Consider the following 20,530-nt stretch of genomic DNA (forward strand, 5'->3'; position numbering starts at 1 on the left):
CACATTGATTTATACTTATATTGTACTCTCAAACTAGTCAGTATCTGGATCACTGCTAGTAAACTCCATTAGATCTCCCTTTTTAAATACGTTACACTTTGCACAATTTTTTTCACATTGTGTGTTTTCCACAATTTATTTTGTAGGATGACGTAATAAAGGTTTTCCCATTTGTCCCTTCCTTTAGCTACTTGCCCATTTATTGAGCTGAGTATTGTACTTAGGTTAAGACCTGTATCTATGCGTTGGAATTAGGCACCTGTAGCTTTTTTTGGGGGGGGTGGGGGGCTTTTTTCCTATCGCATAGTTACGCAGGTATTTTTTCTCTTTTTCTTTTTTGGTAGAAAGAACCATCATATAACACCTAGGGCCAGGTATCTACTAGACCTGAAAGCAAACAACTTCACTCGGCCAGAACAAGAACCAGTCACATACATAGTAGCAGCTCTCTAACAACAAGTAGCCAGCATGAAGTCAGTGTTAGGGCCACTCCTGCTGGATAAGAAAACTAACACTGCATGACTACTTAGTAGCACAAATGAACCAGCTGCTAACAGCGGGCTCCCACCCTGAATGACTAAAACAACAGATACCAGTACTGGCCATAAAAAAACACTCAAAACACTCAAAATAGAACACTATCCAACTATCGACTAGTTACCTGCCTTCCAGTAACACTTAATGTCCTGTCAGGAATCCTAGCTTCCAAGGTCAACAGACATATGAGTCAATATGTGAGCAGGGCTCAAAAAAGATTAAATAAACTGTAACAGAGGCTACTGGAATGATTTGCACTCTACAAGACCTGCAATACATTACAAGCATTCATCAAGTACTCAATGGACAAGTGGTGAACGACACCAGAAGCCAACTCCAGGGCAATTACACAAGCAAACATCAAGGGCAATATATACCACGGTGTTGCACGTTTTCCAGAGGGACAATGTAATGCCAGGCAGGTTAAATATGTGGGTGGATAATAACAAAAAGAAAGAAGATAATCAGGTATTCAGGACTGTTGAAATGTAAGAGGGCAAAGTAGGCAACATAGAGAACAGCTACAAGTACCTGGGGATATCACAAACACATAGGAACCAGGAGGATGAGGACAGCAACACCCAAGTACCTCCAGGTAGTGTGACAGAATGCAAGGTATTATTATGGATGGGGTGTAGATTTCAACAAAAGTATTGCAAAAGGTGATCTAATAGCACAAGGAAGAATGTTTGTCTTTTTTAGTCAGATAAATTTTGTAATTTAATATGGGTTGCTGCGGTGGAGCATCTGGAGTGAAGAGAGGGCCTGTGCTCCACTCCACAGTTTACACGCAGCACAGCAGGTGAGAAATCCACCCCAGGAGTTCTGGGTCACCCAGGTACTTGCTCACCTGCTAACTATGAACAGCACAAGGCTGCTATAAAAATGTCCCTGCCAGGGATTCATAGGGAGAAGGACAAGCAGTGTTTGAGACTGCATTACTCCCTATAGGTCTGTTAAAGAATTTTGTGTTCTGAAGGAGAAAAAAAATAAATTTTCATTTGAAAAATGTCTGTGCTAAAATGTATGTTTTGTATTGTTGGCAGTGGGTAAGCTGCCCAACACTCGTTAGTAACAAGTGTCAGTTAATGTTCAGAAGAGCGATGCTTTTTTTTTTTGTTTTGTTTTCTTAATTTTTTTTATTTTTGCAGTGCATAAGTATACAACAGGCTTGAGGTGCCCCAACAGCATTCCCCAGTCATTTCGACATACAGGTGATACTCGAAAAATTAGAATATCATGCAAAAGTTCATTTATTTAAATATTGCAACGTAAAAGGGGAAACTAATATATTAGATAGTCGCATTACATGCAAAGCAAGATAGTTGAAGCCGTGATTTGTCATAAGTGCGATAATTATGGCTTACAGCTCATGAAAACCCCAAATCCACAATCTCAGTAAATTAGAATATTGTGAAAAGGTGTCCCACTCTAATCAGCTAAGTAAGCCAAGGGTTTCTGAGCCTTTAAATGGTCTCTCAGTCTGGTTCAGTAGGAATCACAATCATGGGGAAGACTGCTGACCTGACAGTTGTGCAGAAAACCATCATTGACACCCTCCATAAGGAGGGAAAGCCTCAAAAGGTAATTGCGAAGGAAGTTGGATGTTCCCAAAGTGCTGTATCAAAGCACATTAATAGAAAGTTATGTGGAAGGGAAAAGTGTGGAAGAAAAAGGTGCACAAGCAGCTGGGATGACCGCAGCCTGGACAGGATTGTCAGGAAAAGGCCATTCAAAAGTGTTGGGGACTTTCACAAGGAGTGGACTGAGGCTGGAGTCAGTGCATCAAGAGCCACCACACACAGACGGATCCTGGACATGGGCTTCAGATGTCGTATTCCTCCTGTCAAGCCGCTTCTGAACAACAAACAACGTCAGAAGCATCTTACCTGGGCTAAAGAAAAACAGACCTGGTCTGTAGCTCAGTGGTCAGAAGTCCTCTTTTCTGATGAGAGCAACTTTTGCATCTCATATGGAAATCAAGGACCCAGAGTCTAGAGGAAGAATGGAGAGGCACACACTGCAAGATGCCTGAAGTCCAGTGTGAAGTTTCCACAGTCTGTGTTGATTTAGGGAGCCATGTCATCTGCTGGTGTTGGTCCACTGTGCTTCATTAAGTCCAGGGTCAACGCAGCCATCTACCAGGAGATTTTGGAGCACTTCATGCTTCCTTCTATAGATGAGCTTTATGGGGATGCTGACTTAATTTTCCAGCAGGACTTGGCATGTGCCCACACTGCCAAAAGCACCAAAGCCTGGTTCAATGACAGTGGGATTACTGTGCTTGATTGGCCAGCAAACTCACTTGACCTGAACCCCATAGAGAAAATATGGGGCATTGCCAAGAGAGACATGAGACCGAACAATGCAGAAGAGCTGAAGGCCGCTATTGAAGCATCCTGGTCTTCCATAACACCTCAGCAGTGCCACAGGCTGATAGCTTCCATGCCACGCCGCATTGAGGCAGTAATCCTCCTGCAGAGGATGGTTGGAGGATTGTAATGGCATCCTCCTCTTTTCGTGGGTAATCCTCCTTCCTTCTAGTCAATGCATGGCAGGTAAGCCTCTTATGGCTCTCGGCTTGGGAGGCGGGCGACAGGTTGTGCGGATGTCGCAGCTTGAATGTTGCCCTGAGTAGGCCCTTTCATCTCCTGTCGCTTGATTCTCTTGTGCTGGATGACCTCGGTGGTCCGAACTCGGTGTTTGACTGCTATCCAGAAGCACTGGAAGATTGCATCCAGCCTCCGCATGGAGTTTGCCATATAATCACAAGAGGCCCTCTGCTTCAAGCTCTCGGCGTGGGACTCCATGGAAACATCCGCCATTTTATAGTGGCAAGGGTGCTGCACAGCGACATTATCAGCGTGGTAAGTGCAGGTAAGTTGCTTGGTTCTGCTCTGAGGGGACCGCGATGACCCCCACTGGTACTGGGGGGGGTGGGAGGTAAAAGTGCTGCTGGCACAAGCCCTGAGTTGAAGCATGAGCGGATCGGCCGTCCCCCCCTCAGCCTTGTCACAGTAGGCCGTAACAGGGCTCACAGAGTAGGGTAACATTCAGGTGAGTCAGCATTTGATTAGCCCGGGGTCTCCTGACCAGAGGTACAGCGAGGAAGTGGCGTGGAAGCCCCCAAATCAGGTATAATACCCTAGAATTAGTCAAAAAGTCAGGAGCTCAGGCTTTCCACGTCTTGTTAACCTCCACCCCCACCACGCAAGTTTTTTTTTTGTTTTGTTTTGCAAAAGACTGCACTTACAAAAAATACAATTTGTGTGGTATTCATATCCTCAAGATTGTGTGATTATATGTTCCCAGATCACATATGGTGGAGGATGTGGGCATCAATCCTGCTACCTCACACACTGACAGTCTGTAAAAGGAACCAATACCAACAAAATGGAGGATGTTGTTAAGGATTTACTTCAGGCTACAGTGGGCCTGCAACAAACTACAGCGGCCCAGCAACAAGCTACAGCCAGCCAGCAAGTAAACATTACAGCACTTCAGTGACTGGTGTTTGCACAAAAACAAGGAGCAGCAAAATGGCACTCGTGCCATACAACAGGAGATCCAGGACCTATCTGTGAGGCTGGCCAGGTATTCTGTGGAAGTGCCACATAGTTCTAAGGCTCTGAGAGTGAGTAACTATTTACAAAGATGGTGGCCACAGATGATGTAGAAGCATACCTGATAGCTCTTAAAGCACAGCTGAGAGAAAAGGTTAGCCTGAGTCTGAATGGGCAAGCCACCTTGCTCAAGTCCTGAGTGGAGAGCCTCAGAAGGCATATTATGATTTGGAGCATGCACAAGCCTGTGACTACAAGAAGCTGAAAGCAGAAATCTTGGCCCGCTTGGGAGTCACAACAGTGGTTCTGGCCCAGAGATTTCACTCCTTGACTTATAGCCAAGACAAAGTTGTATGGTCACAAATGTTTGACTTAAGACATCTTGCAGAAAATGGTTACAACCAGAGGTTAATTCAGCCAGTCACATCATGAAACAGCTTGCGATGGACCGGTTTCTGAGATGACTGCCTGTTTCCCTATGGCGCTGTGTCAGCCAGAATCATCCTAAAACAGATGATGAACTAGTTGCTTTAGTGGAACGGTGTGTGTCAGAGTTTTTGCAATTCACCAACCAGGAGACAGATCTAGAGTCCCAATAAATGGGGTAAGACTGTTCCAGGAAAAAAGGGGTCTTGGGAGGAACAAGTGTGTTTTTACAACACAAGGTACAGTCCAGCAAGGCGCAAGAATTTTATGAGGCTGGAAGATTCTACACAAGCCTCAAAAATTATGCCTAATTATAACATTAAGTGTTTTCAATGCAAATAATATGGACATATTGCAAAGGACTGTCCTGAGAATGTTGTTGCAATGGAATGAAATGTTGGTGATAAGGGGGATGATTACTCTCTTTTCTCTCATTCAGCATATGCAGTCACCAAAAACGATTGTCTGAAGGGCAATCCCTGGTGCACTGTAAGGGTTGAGGGAAGATACGTAAATGCTTTACTAGATTCTAGGAGTATGGTTACGCTTCTAGACCAAGGTCTGTTAAGAAATATTCAAGTAAATGACTCCCAGAATCTAGAAATTGCCTGTATACATGCATTGCCACTTGCCAGTTAACTGCCCCTCTTACAACATATCGTAGCTCCTTAGTGCCCTTACCATTTATAGAGGTTCTGTTTGAATGCATTGGTATGGACTTTGTGGGTATAAAATCTGCTAGAGGACACCAGTACATATTGGTAATAGTATTAGGGAAGTCCCTCCCGCCTCTACTGGGTTTTCACCTTTTGAACTCTTGTATAGTAGACACCCTAAAGGATTGTTAGATATAGCTAAAGGAACTTGGTAACTTGAGTCTACGCCACACAGAAGTTCCATATAGCATGTAACTCAGATGCAGGAATGGATGGCAGCCATTATGTCCATTGTTAGAGATCATATGGAAAATGCCCAACAACATCAGCAGAATAGCTACAATAAAAATGCCAGGGTCCACATGTTTAAATCAGGAGATATAGTGGTAGTTTTGGTTCCTATGGTTGAGTACAAATTCATAGCAACATGGCATGGACGATATGAAGTCATAGAGGGTGTGGGGAAAGTAAATTGTAAAGTAAGACAGCCCAGAAGATGAAAGGAGGTACAAATCTAACAAGTGAATCTACTTAAGTCATGGAAAGAAAGATAAATGCTTGTGACTATAGAAACATTACACATCCATTCAAAGGATAACGACCCAACTGTAAATATATCAGAAACCCTGACTATCCACCAAAAGAGAGAGGTAAAAGACTTCATTAGACTAAATAAAAAGGTTTTCTTTGCAGTTCCTGGAATAACTGCTGTAATATAGCATGATATCATCAAGAGCCATGAAAAAAAAAATCTTAAGCCATATAGAATACCAGAATCCCATAGAGAAGCGATCAAAACCAAAGTAAAGAAAATGTTGGACCTTGGGCTAATCGAAGAGTCACAAAGTGATTGGTTTATTGCAGTTCTACGTGTACCAAAACCAGATGGTACAATCAGATTCTGCAATGATTACCGGAAGCTTAATGCCATATCCAAGATTGATCCATATTCTATACCAAGGGTTGATGAACTTGTTGAAAGACTTGGGAAAGCCTTGTACCTTACCACACTGGATCTAACAAAGGGTTATAGACAAGTACCACTCACAACCCGGGCAAAGGAGATAACTACAGAGTATTACCTTTTTGTTTACATGGGGCTCCATCAACGTTTTAAAGAATGATGGACAGAATCCTAAAACCACATACTTTTTATGCAGTTGCTTACTTGGGTGATGTTGTTACACACAGTGAAGATTGGGAGTCTCACTTACCAAAACTGCAAGCTGTCATTAATTCCATATGAAATGTTGGCCTTACTGCAAATCCTAGTAAGTATACTATTGGCCTAAAGGAGGCCAAGTATCTAGGTTATTCCATTGGGAGAGGTTCAGTCAAGCCCTCTTGCAAAGGTTGAAGCCATGCAAAATCATCCTTGACCCTTGACTAAGAAACAGATTAGGCCCTTCCTTGGTCTTATTGGCTATTACAGAAGATTTATCTCCAATTTTGCTACCATAGCTGGTCTCTTAACTGACCTCACAAAAGCAAAAGCCCCTGTCATGGTGAAATGGTCACCAGGAACTGAGCAGACATTTCAATGTCTCAAGGAAGGCATATGCATTCAACCTCTGTAAGTTACACCCAATTTTTCCAAAGAATTAATTCTACAAACAGATGCATCTGATTTAGGATTTGGAGCAGTGCTCTCACAGGAAAGTCAAGATGATGAACACCCAATACTGTACCTGAGCAGGAAACTTCAAACGAGAGAAAATAATTATTCAACAGTCGAGAAGAAGTGTCTAGACTCTAGCTATTAAGTGTGCTGTTGTTACTCTCAAGTACTACTTGTTGGGGATAAAATTTAGGTTGGTAACAGATCACGCACCACTTGGATGATTCAAAATAAAGAAAACAATAGCAGTGGCGTCTCTAGAATTTATATTCAGGGGGGCCATATGGTGGGCCAGGGATAAAAGTAGGGGGGCAGTTATAAAACTTGTGTGTTTGTGTATATATATTACAAAAATTGGCAGCACTCCAAGGACTTAAACAAGGGGTAGATCAATTAATACTTAACATTTATTAGTGCACAGTACAGTGGAACTTTCATCAGGACATGTACACAGAAACGTCGACTCTTTTTTTGAGATGTACTATTAAAGGTTAAGCATTAATTGATCTACCCCTTGTTTAAGTCCTTGGAGTGCTGCCAATTTTTGTATTATGTATTTTTTTTTTGTGGTTCTGGCACCGGGCATAACTTTATTTACCAGGAGTGCAAGCTTTTTGGATTGATATATATATATAAACTCACGGTCTTCATAAAAGCCAAAATACTTTCCTTCAAATAGTTAAAAAGATCAATTGATTTTTTTGATCCTGAGGAAAGTCCGAGATGAGGACTAATACGTCGATCTTTTTAAAGGGACACTGTAGGCACCCAGACCACTTCTGCCCATTGGAGTGGTCTGGGTGCCAACTCCCACTACCCTTAACCCTGCAAGTGTAATTACTGCAGTTTTTTTTAAACTGCAATAATTACCTTGCAGGGTTAAGTCCTCCCCTAGTGGCTGTCTATTAGACAGCCACTAGAGGGAACTTCCTGCTCTATAGCACAGGTTTTCAGTGCTAGAGCGTCGCTGGACGTCCTCACGCTGTGTGAGGACCTCCAGCGTCACTCAATTCCCCATAGGAAAGCATTGAAAATCGCTTTCAATGCTTTCCTATGGGGTGCGCTAATGTGCATGCGCGGCATTGCCGCGCATGCGCATTAGGTCTCCTCGGCCGGTGGGCGGGATCAGTCTCGCCCACCGGCCGACGTAAGCAGAAGGAGGAGCGGCGGGGGAGGAGCAGGCAGCGACGTGGGACATGTCGCTGCCTCAGGTAAGTCACTGAAGGGGTTTTCACCCCTTCAGCAACTGGGGATTGAGGGGTGGGAGGGAGAGGAATCCTGCAGTGCCAGGAAAACTGATTGTTTTCCTGGCACTGGAGATTCCCTTTAACTATTTGAAATAAAGTATTTGACTTTTATGAAAACCAAGTGCAGTCTAACTTTTGGAAGTGCACATAATACCTGGGTATTATATGAATAACAGAGCTTGAGTGCAAGGAATATCCAGTGTCTATATATATTCCATTTTGCAAATGGATTAACGGATTTAAGGGAGCGTGTGTATGTATGTATGTATGTGTGTGTGTATATATATATATATATATATATATATATATATATATACAAAGACGAGAAAATATTCTTGCACTCCAACAAAACAATATAATGGTACCTGGTGCTCTGGTAGCAAAAATCATAAATATCCAAAAAAATACCGGCACTCCAGGAATTCTCAGTGATACAAGTTTTCTTTTATTCAGTTCAGGACGTCAACGTTTCAGCTCCTCATGGAGCTTTCATCAGGACAACTTAAACAATGAAATAAGCAAGCTTATATAGGGAGAATCTCAATTAGTATACCTACATATTCAGGTGTTTCACCTCCATTCCCGCCATCGAACGGACCGCAGCTGCCAACCGTATCAGCACACTACACTTCCGGGTTCCTGGCCCACATGACCAGATCCGAGGTATCTGATTCGCCGACTGACGTTACCGGGCAACCAGGGACGCCAACGTCACTTTAGTCAAACCCTTTACTTACGGACAGCGGCATGAGTCAAACCTCCCAAGCCCTTCAGTGCAATAAAGTGTTGCCGTGGCAACCGGACCGTAGACAGTCCGGAGGGGAGGGGAAACAGGAGAATACGAGCAGTAACAGAGAATCAGTGGTGTCTAGGGAATGCTGGACAAAATACATATTTGGCATATATACAAACCAATAAAGTGTTATATCATATCGTATCTTAAGTGAACGGCCTAGTCATTGTTTCATTTAATACGTGAATACTATGTTGTGTAAATATAAAATCGATGTGATCCACGATCTCGTAAGATCTCTGTGTCCTTACTAATGAAAGGCGGAATATCAGCCTGTCTTGTGAAGTGTAGACTTGATTATAATGAAATATCTCTAGAATAATTACACTTACCTACTAGTGAGACAGAAATCTATATCTAAGTGTGTGATGCTCTGTCTATGTATAAAATAATAGTGAAATAGTGAAAAATGTTAAACATATAACAAAGATGCAACAAGTGGGAAATGTAATAAAGTGCTACTGTATGCAATATAGGAAAAAATTATATCTATACCTAGTGAAAAATGATAAGCATGAACGAATGATCTATATGCAACAGGCCTAGTCTTGATATATAAATGTAGAACAATTTGCATAATCCCTGACTCCCGCTCTACCCCCATGGATATGTAAGTAACAACAAAAAAATAATTGTTTTTATAATAACTAAAAAAATCCTCTTTATATTAAATAAAGACTAAAATTTCTAATAAAAAGCAGTACTAAATTATTATTTGGACTAATAAAGATAGAAAGTCCAACCCTATACCTCAGATAATCATAAGATGCTCTGTACTCTAATCAACCTAGTACTAGGGTATTATAGGAACATAGTGAAAGAACATTTTTCGTTCAGACCCCTGGGCGAGATAGTGTCCAACCGTGTTATCCAGTACGTTTCTCTCTGTAACAGGAGTTTGCCCCGGTCTCCCCCCCGAAGAGGGGTCGGTACATGGTCAATGGCCACACACCTAAGTGAAGCCAGGGGATGTGATAGTTCCAGAAAATGTCGGGCCACAGGTTTGTCCGACTTGCCATCACGATAGGCAAGTCGGATACTCGATCTGTGGCCCGACATTTTCTGGAACTATCACATCCCCTGGCTTCACTTAGGTGTGTGGCCATTGACCATGTACCGACCCCTCTTCGGGGGGGAGACCGGGGCAAACTCCTGTTACAGAGAGAAACGTACTGGATAACACGGTTGGACACTATCTCGCCCAGGGGTCTGAACGAAAAATGTTCTTTCACTATGTGAAAAAGCAGGTATCACTTTATCTTGTTTATTATGACACTTAGGTAATACCCTCAAGATGGGGGGTGATATTGCCCTTTAATAACTTTGTCCATCGCAATTGGGATAGCTTATCACATAGTAATAGCATTGAGTGATGCTTTATAGAAGACTTGTACGAAATGTCCTTAAATCCACTATACCTTTAAATTATTTGAGCACTGCTCTATAGAAGACCTGTATGTAGTGTCTTTAGAGCCTACTATATCTTTAAATATTTTTTTGTCACGGGAGGATATGTCTATCCTTTGATTCTATTGGGGTAGCTAGAAGTCCATATGCACCCCTTTGTATATATTCCCTTGGCTTTGCCTATGTTTAAAGCCTAATACCTTAACAGTTAGCTACTCGTATTTATCACGAGAATGCATCGGAATGGCAGACCTAGTGCGCATGCGCAGTACGTTCCCATAGTGATGGGACACACGATCTACCAGGAAGTAACTGGAGGGTGGATCATTAGACGCAAACAGCGTCTTGATCTCCATAGTGATCGGTCACGTGGTCATTCGGATCATGTGACAGTGCATCCATTAGCCGGAAGGAGATGTTTCCCGGCGTTTTGGCGGCTAGAGGCTGAAATCCATTACGAATTAGCTGGCGTCAGACCTGAATGGTGAGTCCCAATCTAATTGATGTTCTTATTTAAGCAATGTATTTTCATTTATATTTTGTATGCTGTCCTGATGAAAGCACACAAGTGGTGCTGAAACGTTGACTACGGAGTAAAGTAATATTTTTCTATTTTTTGCAAATCCTGTGAGTGCTGGTCCTTTTTTGGTTTTGTATCTATTGTGCAACCAAGCACCGGGTTAAAATCTTTATTGGTAGGAGTGCAAGACTTTTTTTGTATTTTTTTTATATATATATATATATATATATATATATATATAAAGCAATAAATCTGGCACTCTGTCTTGAAACAATAGAAAAAAAAACTTACACCAAGGTGCTGCTCTACGCTGAATATGAAGGTAAATAATGAAGTTGAGAGCACTCAATTTTCAGTGGATTTTCAGTGCTCCCTCCTCTCTCCTTCCATTGCAAACTGTTTTTTAAATGTTTTATAAACCCTCCTCCTCTCCACCTGCCAGGAGCATGCGCATATGATCTAAGCGAGAAATTGGTCCAATCACAGGCAATTATATGAGAAGACTGCATTTCGCAGATGTATTAAGGGAGTTAAGGATTGTGTGTATGTATGTATGTGTGTATATATATATATATATATATATGTGTGTGTGTGTGTGTGTGTAAATAATGAAGTTGAGAGCACTCAGTGGATTTTCAAAGTGAAAAAATGTATTTAAATGTTGCCAATATGGATCAACGTTTCGGCCTAAGGGTCTTTATCAAGATGCCTCTTGATAAAGACCCTTAGGTTAAAACGTTGATCCGTATTGCCAACATTTAAATAAATGTTTTCACTTTGAAAATCCACTGAGTGCTCTCAACTTCATTATTTACACACACACACACACACACACACACACACACACACACACACACACACACACACATATATACACACATACATACATACACACGCTTCCTTAACTCCCTTAATCCATCTGCGAAATGCAGTCTTCTCATATAATTGCCTGTGATTGGACCAATTTCTCGCTTAGATCATATGCGCATGCTCCTGGCAGGTGGAGAGGAGGAGGGTTTATAAAACATTTAAAAAACAGTTTGCAATGGAAGGAGAGAGGAGGGAGCACACAGTGGGAGGACGGGGATAGCAATTTTCCCCTTGCAGGCTCTCTGTTGCCAGCGTACAGGTCTGATTACAGACATTTTTTATGCACAGACATGACATTGGCAGCACGAAACTGAGTTCTGGGCTGAATGTGTCAAGTGTGCTGGAGGTGCAACCAGCTCCCTGCACACAGTTACAAATATCTGAGTATGTGTAATGTTTCATCCTGATAAATATATACATTACCCCAAACACCATGACCACTTCAAATTACTGAAGCTGTCATGGAGGTTGGTGTAGCCCTTTAATAAGATCCATCCCCTTTTAAACTATAGTGTATTCCTATTGACAATAACCGGTGTATACTTATCAACTTACAGCTATTGGGACAAAAACATGATCCGCAGCAGAACAGGAAGCAGAGACAGAACTGAACTTAAATGAGTTACACGTTGTAAATCCGAGTAGGTGTGTGCCCATACAGGAAAGGCAAGGAAGGCAGCTATCCAAATGCAATTTGTGGCTGGTCAGATACATGTGGTTCATTACAAAGGAAAATGTTAACATCAATGTCACCATACTAATGAGTGTCAAGTCCCCTGTCCCGGGTGAAACATAGAGCATCCGCAGGTACATATCAAAAATGACACCCAAAGATAAACTGCTACACAAATGTCTCAGCATATAGAGGATGCAGATAAGGAGTTTCCATTCCTGACAAACCCTTTTACGAGATTTACCACCAATTGAGAATAGATGTGACTAACATTACAAAGTCCTACCAGTGATTGGATACAGCAATAAAGCACTACTCCTTGCAGCACTGGAACAAGTTTTCAGCACCAGAACAATATCAATGGGAGGCTATCACATCAGACAGGACTCAAGGTTCAGACTGTGCAAAGAGGACTCACAGGCAATCCAGCATATAATATCCAGTTTTAAAGCACGACTAAAGTCACCTAAGCCACTTCATCTTAACGAGGTGGTCTCGGTGCAGTGTCCCTATCCTTTTAACCATGCAATGTAAAACATTGCAGGATTACAGCCACGTGTTATGGCTGTCTTCCAGAAAGCAAATAGTGGCATTTCCACTAAACTCAGTCATGTGACACGGACGTCCCCAAAGGAAATTATTGATTCAATGCTTTCCTACTGGGAAGTTTGGATTCATGCGAGGCATCAGGTCCTTAATTCTCCTTTTTGAGGAACATTTAGATGGATCAACAATGGAGGTGACCAAGCCTCCTCCATGACATTGCAGGAGGTGGATTGGTAAGCAGTCTCAGTCTTGGTAAAGGTAAGTAATGTTTGTTGTACAGGGGAGAGGACCTCAAAAACTAGGGACAGGGATACTAAAGCTTTAGTAATACAGGTTTGTGTTCCTTTAAGATGCTAGCAGGAACAGCGTAGACTGAGAGAGATTAAATTGAACTCCTAAAATTGTGTATAAAAACATCTGACCTTAAAATGGGCTGGATCTACCAGATGGTAGCCTTCACAAAAGTTAAGTTCTGTGGATTTCGAGATCCAAAACGGCAAGCAAGTACTGGCCAAGCAAGCAGACATCCTAGTCGTGGACAAGGAACACAAGATTGCTGTAGTGGTGGATGTAGAAAATATCCAGTGACCATAACAAGAAGAAAAAGGAACATGATAAGGTGAACTAATACAAAGGGCTGAAATAGGATATGAACAGTGAAGACAATAGTAGTCCCATTGGAGCTCTGGGGCTGAAACACCCAAGTTGGAAGAGTGACTTCAACAGATTTTAGGTGGGAAGCCTGATTCCAGTCATTGAAATTTTTATTACCTGAAACACACATATTACATGTTTGGATATATTTCAGACTAATTAATACTAAATACGGCAATTTGGGTTTTTAGACAGCCTGCCCCAACAAATTAGCATGATTTTGCAGATAAGTGATTTTTAAAAATAAAATATATACAATGGATATTTATAAAAATGTGGTAATATCATTTCTATTAATGACATTTATTGAACTAACCGTATGGTGTCTAAATTAGATATCTATTATCCTATGTAATTATATATATGTTGCATTAAATTCATACCCAATATTGTTTTTGTTTGATTCCAGCTTCCTCTCACAATGTCCAAGTTCAATACTTTTCTCTGTTAATTTTTGTCCGATCTCATTTGCATTTTCAATTTCAAATATAGACAGCTTTCCTTCTTTCATTAAAAACATATCTAGCTTCGGGTACTGCAAGCTGAGAGTGAGGGAGAACAAAATCAGAAAAATAATTCAGAATGGAAATTATTACAATCATCAAATGTTATGTAAAGGCTTGAATGCAATAAAAAAAAAGCAACAAAAAACGTGTGTTCTAAATATAATACTTTATTAAGGAGCTTTTGTGCACACTAGAGGCAAGAATTAACTCACTGAGCTGGATTCCCTTAGCAGACTAAGGGTCTACTCAGAGTAAGGGTGTGCTTACTGAATAGCAACTTTCCCATAAACTTCAATGGCAGAACTGCTGGTCGATAAGCAAAGTCGAACCTAATTCTGCAAAGAGAATCAACCCCTATATTTTTAATTACAACATAAAAAAAAATATCTTAAAGATTATACTAAAATAATTCAAAGGAAAAATGTGCTAGCCATGTTCTTGCACAGTTGTGAGGGTATTCAGCCGAAAGGGACTGGCTGTATGCAGCTGTATCCAGACTCCTCCTCAACTAGGAAGAGGTGCCATCAATCAGGAGCCTTTTATTCTGTTTTATGGAGTCTGATCTAATCCCATAAACCTCTGTTTAGCAGGCTTTTATGGTATAAGTAGGTTACTCCCACCGGTAGTTTAATTCTTTTCATAGGATGAGTGGAACTTTTTAAGAAAATGGAGAGCAGTCATGTTGGCTGATATTTATCTATAGACACGTAAATATATTGTTTCATAAACCAATGATACACAGTTGTTATGCTGCTTAGAGTGACTCTTTCAAGATGCACATTCATTCTTGATTTTTGTATTTTCTTTCTGTGTGCCCCTTGTATTGTAATAAATATAAACAAGAATATTGCCAAGGAGGCTAGATGGGCTGAATGGTTCTTATCTGCCGTCACATTCTATGTTTCTATATAAGGCAGGGATGTTTCTACCCAGGGCCGGATTAACATAGGGGCTGATGGAGCTGCAGCTCCAGGCCCAGGCCCATGGGATAGGCCCATTGATTTAAAAAATTTTACTCACTACTCTTAGGGTTGCCAGGTATTTCTGATGTATTTCTTATGGTTGCCAGGTATATTGCCAGAAATATTTCTCAGGTATTTGAGGCCGCCTAGCCGGTGCTGGTATTGCAGTAATAAACAGAGTATAAACAGAGATTATTCTGCAATACCAGCACCGGCCAGTAGGGGTCGCTGTTTATGTGGAGAGAGGCAGGGATAAGAAGTTACAGCATCTCCCTCCCTGCCTCTCTCTACTCACTGATCCGTGGGGGAGCAGCTCTGCACAGAGAGGCCAGACAGCAGCTCCGGGCCTGCGAGACATAGAGACGGTGAGAGACTTGGGGACGCTGAGACATAGGGACACTGGGCAACATGGGGACCCTGAGACACTAGGGACACAGTGGCCCCATGTCTCCCAGTGGCTCCTAGTCTCTGTGTCCCCATGTCTCCCAGTGGCCCCTAGTCTCTCAGTGTCCCCATGTCTCCCAGCCAGTGTCTCAGTGTCCTCATGTCTCCCAACGTCCCTGGTGTCTCTCAGTGTCCCCATGTCTCTCAGTGTCCCTAGTGTCTGTGTCCCTAGTCTCCCAAAGTCCCCATGTAGCTGTGTCCCCATGTCTCTCCCAGTGTCCCCATGTCTCTCCTAGTGTCCCCATGTCTCACAGTGTCCCAATGTCTCTAAGTGTCCCCCAGTGTCCTAGTGACATCGGGACACTGGGAGACATGGGGACAAAGACTCTAAGGGACACTGGGAGACATGGGGATACAAACACTAGGGGACACTGGGCAACATGAGGACACTGAGACACTAGGGGACACTAAGACATGGTGACACTGGGGGACACTGGGAGAGATGAGGACACTGGGCGACTTTGAGACCTGGCAGACACAGTGCACTCCCAGTGTCCCCATGTCTCTCAGCCAGTGTCCCTAGTATCTCAGTATTCCCATGTCTCCCTGTTTCCCTGGTGTCTCTTAATGTCCGTAGTGTGCCAGTGTCCCTAGTGTCTCAGTGTTTCCTAGTCTCTCAGTGTCCCAATGTCTCCCAGTGTCCCCGTGTCTCCTAGTGTCTCAGTGTCCCCTAGTATAAAAGAAAAAATCTCAGGCACTCACTGTGATAGATTTAAGCAGGTTTATTGGACACCGCAACGTTTTGACCTGTACCCAGGTCTTTATCAAGTCTCCAGTGTCCCCTATGTATCACAGTGTCCCCTATGTATCAGAATGTCTCAGTGCCCCATCTCTCCCAGTGTCCCTGGTGTCTCTCAGTGTCCGTAGTGTCTTAGTATCCATAGTGTCTCAGTGTCCCCCAGTCTCCTAGTGTCCCCATTTCTCACAGTGCCCCCAAGTGTTTCAGTGTCCCCTAGTATAAAAGAAAAAAATCTCAGGCACTCACTGTGATAGATTTAAGCTGGTTTATTGGACACTGCAACGTTTTGACCTGTACCCAGGTCTTTATCAAGTCTCCAGTGTCCCCTATATATCACAGTGTCACCTATGTATCACATTGTCTCAGTGCCCCATGTCTCCCAGTGTCCCCTCATGTCTGTCACCCAGTATCCCCATGTCTCCTATTGTCCCCAAGAGTCTCAGTGTCCCCAGGTCTCCCAGTGTTCCCTAGTATCTCAGTGTCCCCAGCTCTCCCAGTGTCCCAATGTCTCTCAATGTCCCCTAGTTTCCAAGAGACATGGGGACACTGGAAGACATGGGGACACAGAAATGCCCCATTTTTGTGTATGTTCATCCCTTTCGGCAGTTCTGGTTATGTGATTTGTGTAAGTTGCCCACCCTTGTACCCCATCCATAGACTTCCTTATTTCCTGGACACTGCTGTTAGGGGGTATGGGTTTACTTGAAAGCATGAGATTAGCATAGGGTATGTGTTTTCTCATAGCTGCATCCTATGAGTTTCCCTCCAGCATCATCTCCATCAGATACATGACGCTTAGGAGGTAGGACTGTTTTAGTGTTTTTGGTCAATAAGATTTTGTAATTAGGCCCATCATAATTGTCAGCACCAGGCCCACTGGGCTCTTAATCTGGCCCTGTTTCTACCGTGAGGCAAACAAGGCATTTGCCTTGGGCGGCAATTTCCAGAGGGCGGCAAAAAACACCACCCCCAAATGCCCAGGCAAATACCTTGTTTGCCTCGTTTTATGGGAGCCCAAGAGCTGGCCAGCTGGCCACCTTTGGGCTCCCCCGGGGCAGCGGGCGGTTGTTTCTCGGGCGGGTGGCTATGGAGCACTTTCCCCTGAGCTCTCTGCTCAGCTCCCTCACGCGACCTGCAGTAATGCCGGGATCCGGAATATGACGTCATATTACGGCTCCTGGCATCACTCTGCGGCGCGTGAGGGAGCTAAGCAGAGAGCTCAGTGGAAAGTGCTCCCTCGCCGCCCGCCCGCCTGCACGTCCGGCAGCCTCCCTGCCCAGCAGCCCCACTGGACCCCAGGTTAAATATCCACCCATCTATCCCAAAAGTAGGGAGGCTGGGTGGATTTCAATTTAAAAAAAAAATGATATTAATAATTGTGAGTGGGGGAAATGTGTGCGTGTGTCAGTGAATGTGAGTGTGTGTCAGTGAATGTGAGTGAATGTCAGTGAATGTGAGTGAGTGTCAGTGAATGTGAGTGAATGTCAGTGAATGTGAGTGAGTGAGTGTGTGTCAGTGAATGTGAGTGTGTGTGTCAGTGAATGTGAGTGAGTGAGTGTGTGTCAGTGAATTTGAGTGAGTGTGTGTGTCTGTCAGTGAGTGTGTGTTTGTCAGTGAATGTGTGTGTGTGTCATTCAGTCATTGTGTATGTGTCAGTCAGTGAGTGCGTGCATCTATCAGTGAGTGCGTGCATCTGTCAGTGAGTCTGTCAGTGAGTGTATGTCCGAGTAAGTGTATGTCTGTCTATCAGTTTGTCAAATCAGTGAGTGTGTGTATGTCATTGTTTGTCAGTGTATATGGAAGTGTGTGTCTGTCAATGAGTGTATGCATCTATCAGTGAGTGTGTGCATCTGTCAGTGAGTGTGCGTCTGTCAGTGAGTGAGCGTCTGTCAATCAAAGTGCCGCCTTGACAGGAAGGGGTGGGGACAATTTAAATTACGGGGGGTGCCCAAGCACCATCCTGCCTAGGGCAGCACACATCCTTAATACATCACTGATATAAGGCCAGAGACTAAGTATTTAGAAAATTGGGCAGACTAGATGGGCCAAATGGTTCACATTCTATGTTTCTATTATATTGTTTTTTCCTTGCACCTGATGTCTATATCTAGGAGCCTCCATTTTGTTTTTCTCTATCAATGATGTGTGCAATTTGTCTTTCAGTACGATTATTTTTAATGATGGATTTAATTTATATGCTTCCCTGAAGAAGATTTTTTGAAGAAATGGAGACCGGGTGAGATTTAATGGAGCAGTGAAGAGAGTTCCACAGAAGCGGTGCAGCCCTAGAAAAGTTTTGAAGGTGAGCATCAGACATGGGAATATGAAAAGAGGATAGATGCAGGTCTTCGGCAGAGCATACTTGTGCATTAGAGAGGATCGGTAGGTAGGATCAGCGTTATGTAGAGATTTGTAAGCAAGTACCCGAAGTTTAACTTGAGCCCAATATTTTATGGGAAGTCAATGTAGGGACTGACAGAGGGAGGAGGCATTGTAGGTGCTGGTTTACAGGATTCATTATAGATAGCAATGGGGCAAGTTGGGAGCATGTAAGACCACTGAGAAGCAGATTGCAATAGTCAAAGCAACAGAGGATAGCGGCATGGAACAGCACCATAGCAGCGTCTAGCGTTAATTAGGGGCAGATGAGAGCTATGTTTTTTCGATGAATGCAGCAGGATTTGGTGATTGACTGGACATGAGGGATGAAGGAGAGGCTGGAGTCAAAGTGAACACCTAGGCACCGAGCCTGTGATGGTAGCGCCATTAAATGATGATAGAGCTGATAGTAGCACCATTGAATTGGAGGGAGACAGACACAGGAGTAGCAACACTTCAGGGAAAAAAACCTTCTGTTTTAGACAGGTTAAATGAACCCGTTAACGCCGTTACGGCGTTCCATGCCGTCCCCATTATAATGGGCTTTAAAGCCGTTGCGGCGGCATGGAACGCCGTAACGGCTTTAAAGCCCCAGACTTTGAGCCCGCCGCGATCCTCTTCTGGGGGGCTGCCTGACAGCCCAGGCAGCCCTCCCACGGCAAATGAGACCCCCGAGGGCCATGTGATCGCTCTCAAAGAGCGATCACATGGCCCCCTATAGCTCTATATTTGACCCTGTAACTCTCCACGACACCATAAAACCTGTACATAGGGGGTACTGTTTTACTCGGGAGACTTCGCTGAACTCAAATATTAGTGTTTCAAACTGGTAAATTGTATTGCAACGATGATATTTTAAGTAAAAGTGACGTTTTTTGCATTTTTTTACAAACGAACAGCACTTTTATGGACTATATTATTGTTGTAATATGTTTTACTGTTTTAAAACACTAATATTTGTGTTTAGTGAAGTCTCCCGAGAATAACAGTACCCCCCATGTACAGGTTTTATGGTGTTTTGGAAAGTTAGAGAGTCACATATAAGGCTTGCATTTCATTTTTTTCACATTGAAATTTGCCAGATTGGTTATGTTGCCTTTGAGAGCGTATGGTAGCCCAGGAATGAGAATTACCCCCATGATGGCATACCATTTGCAAAAGTAGACAACCCGAGGTATTGCAAGTGGGGTATGTCCAGTCTTTCTTAGTAGCCACTTAGTCACAACCACTGGCCAAATATTCGTTTTTTTTTGCTTTTTTCACACAAAAACAAATATGAACGCTAACTTTGGCCAGTGTTTGTGACTAAGTGGCTACTAAAAAAGACTAAACATACCGCACTTTCAATACCTTGGCTTGTCTACTTTTTCAAATGGTATGCCATTATGGGGGTAATTCTCATTCCTGGGCTACCACACCGTCTCTAAGGTAACATTACTAATCTTGCAAATTTCAATTTGAAAATGGAACGTTCTATATTTGACCCTGTAACTTTCCAAAACACCATAAAACCTGTTAATTGGGGGCACTGTTGTACTCGTGAGACATCGCTGATTACAAATATGTGCATTTTGTTGCAGTAAAACCGTAAAACAGTATTATGACATTTACAGCTAAAATGTGAGGCGGAACTACACATTTTTTAAAAAAAATTAAATTTCTCACAGTTTTTTATTTTATTTTATTCATAATAAATTATGTTCCATATATGAATAGTTAATGGTAAATTAAAGCCCTGTTTCTCCTGAACAAAATGATATATAATAAGTGTGGGTGCATATAATATGAAAGAGGGGAACTACGGGTGAACAGACATTTAGCGCAAATTCTAGTTTTTGTTTACGTTTTATTTTGATGAGAACGTGCACTATTGACTCCGTCCTGAAGGGGTTAAGGAAGTGAGCAGCCAGTAAGTTAGAAATAGCAGAGAGGCAGTCAGAGAAGTCAAGAGGGGTGGCAAGAGGTGGTAAGAGATCAGAAGAGGACAAAT

General features: G+C 42.7%; 1 protein-coding gene across 1 annotated transcript in view; it reads right to left on the reverse strand.

Annotated features, from left to right (window-relative positions):
* LOC134569325 (histo-blood group ABO system transferase 2-like) overlaps positions 1-20,530 on the reverse strand; it is a 247,490-nt gene that overhangs the window by 41,223 nt on the left and 185,737 nt on the right. The window contains exon 4 of the mRNA XM_063428249.1: positions 13,894-14,052. Coding sequence (XP_063284319.1) covers positions 13,894-14,052 — 159 coding nt within the window. The remainder of the gene's footprint in view (positions 1-13,893; positions 14,053-20,530) is intronic.

The sequence above is a fragment of the Pelobates fuscus genome, chromosome 7 (genome assembly GCF_036172605.1).
Source record: "Pelobates fuscus isolate aPelFus1 chromosome 7, aPelFus1.pri, whole genome shotgun sequence".
NCBI lineage: Eukaryota > Metazoa > Chordata > Amphibia > Anura > Pelobatidae > Pelobates > Pelobates fuscus.